At 42.1% G+C, this 6,062-nt stretch overlaps 1 protein-coding gene across 1 annotated transcript; it reads right to left on the reverse strand.

The window, feature by feature from the left end:
- Positions 1-2,739: 2,739 nt before the first annotated feature.
- Positions 2,740-6,056, reverse strand: NCBP2 (nuclear cap binding protein subunit 2). Its single transcript, XM_010716382.3, has 4 exons — positions 5,915-6,056; positions 5,644-5,825; positions 5,294-5,432; positions 2,740-4,720 (listed from the first exon to the last, which is right to left on the reverse strand). Exons 1-4 carry the CDS (start codon positions 5,993-5,995, stop codon positions 4,649-4,651), a joined length of 474 nt encoding a protein of 157 aa, XP_010714684.1. The 5' UTR covers positions 5,996-6,056; the 3' UTR covers positions 2,740-4,648.
- Between the last annotated feature and the right edge of the window lie 6 nt (positions 6,057-6,062).

Here is a 6,062-nt window from a genome sequence, read left to right on the forward strand (position 1 = left end):
TAATTCAGAAAAATCAGCCATTCCAAAAACATAACAATACGAAGCACGAAGGAATAGGATCGTTATTTCAAACTAATAGAAGGAAGTCAGAAAGCTGACACAAGTTCAACTTGATGCAATTCAAACTACGTGTGAGCTACAGATCTAAAGACAAGTGCATTTTTATATCTAACATGTTCTTATCTACTGTGAGTACAAAAACTGCATCTCTTTTCAAATCATTGCCTTGCAGGGAAAGATAGGTGCAGAAAGAGGAAGTTTCATTATCCAGAAACTTAATTGCAAGCTGGCTGCATCTGGCTAATTTATGCTGATGCTTATGTTACATGTAATTGGATAAATATAAAAATGGCAAATTTTATTTCCCATTTGTCCTCAAATTGCATTGAGAGAAAAACATCTTTTATTCATGGCTGAGGTAAATTATGATCCAATAGCATCCTTACAGAGGAATCTGTAACATCCCACTCTGACTAATGGGTCAGAGATAGCTCTAATGAAAATAACATTAAAAACAACACAAGCACTTAAGCTATAGTCTTATAGCTGACAGTACTCTCCTCGGGGCAGAGCGGAAAGGTGATGCTCCCAGCTGTTCCCTGAGTAACACTTAACACACACACTCTTTCCTCCCCAATGGTATTTCAGTTTCTTACTACGCATCCAGAACAGAATTAGGGTGGGTTTTGGCTTTCTTTGGTTCATTTTTACAACACACAAAAAGCAAAGCTGTGAGCCTGTAGCATGCATCGCATGCTGCATCGAGCTGCTGCCAGCAGCTGGCTTTGATAGTTCAGAAAGCAGACACACTGCTTTGCAGTCAGGAGAGGGAGCCAGCTGGCACTTCCCAGCTGCTCCTTGTGTCTGAAGCTCAAACGCCATGGCTTTGTGCAAGGGAAAGGTTTGCATCAGATCTAAATATGCCAGTTAGTGAGTGAGTGCTGCAAAGAACAGTTTGGATACTTGTGTCTACTTGTTCTCCTCCTCCCTTGTAGATAACCATAACAGATGCTCAATCTCTCATTAGAAGCTGAAATAAAAGTGAAGAGTGATATCCCATTGAGGTAAAGCACACCTCTGTCTCTGGAAGCAGGCTGGGAAGCAGAGCAGGGGCAGATCGTCACCATGAAATATGGAACCAATAAATGAGAACACACTTCTGCTTTCAGAATGTGGCTTCTGAAGGTCACCAAACTCTCTTCCTTCTGTAACCATCTTCATCTGACCAGGACACAACAGAACCTTGCTGTCTTTGTGGCACAGGCATTGGGTTAAGTTATGTAGCATTACTACATAAATCTCATATTTTCACATATTCTCCTGTCCTAGTTCAATCTCCCAGAAATTAGAGTGGAACACAGGAAATCTGCCCAACCCTTATCCCGTAATTTGCTACTGTTTGGAATGTTAAGCAGGACCTGCTCAAGACCTCTCCAGGCCAAGCTTGGAGTAAATAATGTAGGTAGGTGATAAGGAAAAACTCTGTGTTCCTCCCAAATCGTAATCGTCTTGTAAACTGGACCATCATGGCTTACCTTTATAACAACACACTACACAGGAAACTTTGGTCCCTGAAGCACTGAGCCCTAACTTTATGCAGACATACACTTTCCATGCTCTAAGAGGCCATGAAATTAGTAGCTGCTTTGGTACAGCCCTTGCTTCAGCAGAGCCATGCCAGACTGCTACTAGAAAATGTTAAAATCAAACCAGGCTCAAGCAGTTTCCTCTACAACCCCTTTTAAGAAACTAAGGCTTTATGTATGTCCATGTGCTTTTAAATCCCACTGAAAAATAGAAAACCTCACAGTAAAAAACCTTTCAGTTTTTATTATTTTTTTCCAAATTGTTGTTTCTGTGTTAAAAGAAATTGAAAGCTGGTCATCATCATACCAATAACTAAAACAAAACAAAACAAAAACAACCCCCTCCCCCAAAAAAATAAACAACCCCAAAAACATAAAATCACTTAACTCATTATAACTCCTCATCTCATTAGAAATGGGTCATTAATAAAGCAAGTCATCTCCAACCAGCCTCCTTCCCATTCAATGGGAAGAACAAGAGAGGATCAGGATCCTCTACTGAAGACAAGTCCCAGCTTTTCTTAAAAGGACAACTTGAAAAGTTGTAAAACCTCTCCCTGTGCTATTCAGTGCAGTGCAGAGATAGATGCATAGCACAGCTGGTTTATCCAGTTTGTTAAAAAAAATGAAAGTCCTACGAGTGCAGCCCCCTTACAAACCAACCACAGCTGGAACTGCACTATGATGCACTCAGTAAACCAGTTACATGCACAGCATCTTCTTACTAGACAGCACCTAACTCCTAAAGAATACTGCCCTGATCTGAACAGACCCATTGATTAAAACAAGAATTTGTCTTACAGTATCACATGCACAGGTGTTTTTCTATACTTACTAGTGGCTTCTCATTTTGAGGCTGTACAATTCATGACGTTATTGTTACAATATTAATAGATGTGAATATTTTTTGAGAGCCTTACCTCATATCTCTGTCACCATTTCCAATACTTACCATTAAACACAGCATCAAACAGAACCAGTCTTTGTCTGCTGATCTGCAGCCCAGGAAACGGCGCTCCAGGCCACAAGCACACACTGCTGCCTCATGTCCAGTTTTAAATCTACCAGGAGCCCTAAGTCCTTCTCAGGGCTACCAAATGTAGATAATCTCTATTTCTGTTTATTTATTAAACTGAATCAATGGGGAAAAAAATCATTTCAGTGTTGCAGCTTTATTTGAAAGTGACCTCAAGTTTTGATAGTACAGACTTTTACACAAAATTGGCACTGCAAAAAAATAAACTTCAGAGTTTTCCTACAGCAGATTACAAGCTGCAAGCTCATAATCAAATGATTTTTCTACACAGAAAAAGATAATCTGCTCAACGTCTTGTTTTCAGATCAGCATCAAGTGATCCTGAAAATCCAGCTTTACTCTACGTGCCAGGAAAAAAGAAAAACAAGAAAAAAAAAATCAAAAGGCCCCCCTCAACCTCACTTACTGGGAAAGGCATCTCACTGCAGTTCTGTACTTCCAATGTACAGTAACAGTTGTGACTAACTCTATATTAGAAACATATCGAGATTTCCAATATTATATTCCATGAATAAAGGTCAAGTTTTACATACTTTAGATTTTAAAGACCTTTGGGAAGTCAAGGTATTTGGACAAAGCTTTATAAATTGCAGTTTCCAAAGAACTCAAAAGTCCATCCAAAAGGAAAAAAAAAAAATCCATCAGCCTTTAACAATTTCTTCTAAACCCAGTTCATTTCAGCAGTTCATTTCACACTTTCCTGATGCAATATTACAACAATATCCCATCGTATTAACTTGCAGTATTAATCACAGTATGATAGAATGGCTTGGGAAGTCAGTCTGGTCCCAACCCCTGCAGTGACATGGTGGCCCCCAACCAATTCAGTTTGCCCAGGGCCCCACCCAGCCCAACCTTGCACACCTATAGGGAGGGGGCACCCACAGCACTCTAGACAACTTGGGCCACTGCCTCAGCACCTCTGAATATGGAATTTTTGCCTAACATATTCCCCCTTGTCCTAAGATCCAGAGGAAAAAAAAAAAAATGCGAAGAGCCCCACAATTATTTTACCAGTACCACACACTCCATATAAAGTAAAGCTTCTCCAAAGCTAATTTTTTAAAATTATTTTTAACTTTATTTGCCATCAGGTTTCTCAAACAGAAAATCTATTTTGAGAACAAACTTTCTCACTATACAGATAATTCCTCATACGGATTTTGACTAAGGCAAGGAAGGAGCAGGAAAGGGATTAACTGCAAAGCTTGGCCCCATGCTACCCTTGCAGACATTCCTCAAATATTAAGGCTATGGAGCATTACCAGACTGAAGTAAAACAGTACTACTCCAACCATGAAAATAACTAGTACTGTAATTCCTGCACTCCATACCTCACAAAGCAAGATAGTTCTGAACCATACAATGTCATACAACAGCAGTATACTCTGAAGAACACTGCAAGGTCTGATTTCTCCTATCTGCTAGGTTTGCTTCTCATTTTATGATTCCTGGGCTCAATCTGGCTTGCTTTATTGTGCTCTTCACAGATGTGTGCTAACTAAGAAAGGAAAAGCATCAGTGTTTAATTCACCAAACTTAAAGTCTAAAACTTTAAGACTACTCTAGAAATTGGAATTTCATTTTCCTTTTGGGCATTTTGACTTTTCCTTCAGTCTCTGAATCATACATTTATACCCCCCCCCTCTGCTTTGTAATACTAACATAAACAACATCCAGTGACAGAATAATCAAGTTTTTGCCAGGAAAAAAAAGAAGCACCATTCTGTTAAACCTTTGATTGTTTCAGTAGATTTGCAGCAGCATTCTGAGACCACAGTCTCATGCATACTATTGCTTAAAACCCTGCTCCCAGGTCCTGTGTATTAGTGTACTTGGCAACGTTTTGCATCCTGGTATTAAAACAGAAGAGAAATAGAATATACTATTTGATTACAGGAACACTGATAGTAGCTCCTATAAATTTCTATTTACATGAACTTGTGTGCAAAAGATCTACTTTGCACCTCGTGACATTTACGACTGGCATTTAGTTCTCCTGTGAGGCCGATGAGTCACTCACTATTCACTGGCATTGAACAGTTTTACCATAGCCACCTCTTCCAGCATCGTAGTCTTGCCGATACTCATCTCTGACCTTACAAAGGAGAAAAAAAAAACAAAAAACAAAAGTCTGGTAAATATATACAGAAAGGTATTTTAGCAAGAGCTACTACACCATCAGACTATATAGTCAAACTGAGTCTGCACAAAAGTTGTCTGACAAAAGGGAAGGTAAAGTGCATCATGCACAAGCCCAGAATGCCAGGTCAAATAGCCTTCCTGTCAAATGGTCCCTTTGGGCACTATCAATCAAGACAGACTGGCCATCATCACTTTGTCTCATTTCTCAGTAGTAAAACCATCTGCTATCTGCCTGACTTTTGGTAAGTTGAGTGTTACCTTTTGTGTTTTTGTCAGCTTTACATTTCCTGGGTTTATTTATATGAATTACCTCCCCAAACAATCATCAGGCTTCTGAAAATACTTTCAGTGAAATACATGAAAAAAATTACTTATTCTCAGCAGATAACACCACTGATAAAACACTTAGGGATTAATGTATATTATGATCTTCAACACCTCTGAAGTTGCTGTTTCTTAAGTTGTTCTGGGTGCGTCCCTTCAAAAAGCAATCAGTCACCAGCCCCTCAGAAAGCAGACAACCTACCTGGCCCCCTGACCTCCCCCGGCCGTACTGCCGGCCCTCCTTAAATCCTGCATCCCAGTCCGTCCTTATGATCCTGTCGTCAAGCCTGGTCCCATTGATGTACCGCATTGCGTTCTCAGCATCTCCTCTTGCGTAATACCTCAGGAATTTGTTAAAGAAAACCGTGCACAGATCTGCCAGGCCTGAGAGCTCAGAGAGAACAGAGAGCGATAGCAGGACAACACCCGGACCGACAGAGGCCGTGCATCGCAGGGAAGCACGATACCAATAAAAGCCCATTCTTACTCTGGTGCTCAGAGAATGTTTTACCGCCCAGGCCCAGCGCCAGAACGCGGCCGGCAGAAGGATACTCGACGAAGCAGAAGCCGCAGGCGGTCTTCTTCACCTTGTCCAGCCCCATGATGATCTTCTTGATGTCGCCGCTCTTGCCGAACAGCTCGTGGATCTGCTCCTCTGTGGTGTAGAACGAGAGGTTCCCCACGTACAGCGTGCAGCTCTTCCTCAGCAGCCGCTCCTGGTCGTACCGCGTGCCCTAAGCGCAACCACAGCGTTACCCGGCGGCATACGGACCGGGACCGAGACTGAGATCGGGACAGACACCGAGACCCCCGCGGCCCTTACCCGGAAGTGCTGGTCGCGGTACTGGCTGAGGTCCACGTAGGAGTCGCTGCGCAGGATGCTCAGCGTGCCGCCCGAGCACATGCTGCTGGCCTGCACCGCAGCGGCGCGACACGGCGCCCCGGATTCCGCCGCCAATGGCGGGACGCGG

This window comes from Meleagris gallopavo, chromosome 11 (genome assembly GCF_000146605.3).
Source record: "Meleagris gallopavo isolate NT-WF06-2002-E0010 breed Aviagen turkey brand Nicholas breeding stock chromosome 11, Turkey_5.1, whole genome shotgun sequence".
In the NCBI taxonomy this organism is placed as follows: domain Eukaryota; kingdom Metazoa; phylum Chordata; class Aves; order Galliformes; family Phasianidae; genus Meleagris; species Meleagris gallopavo.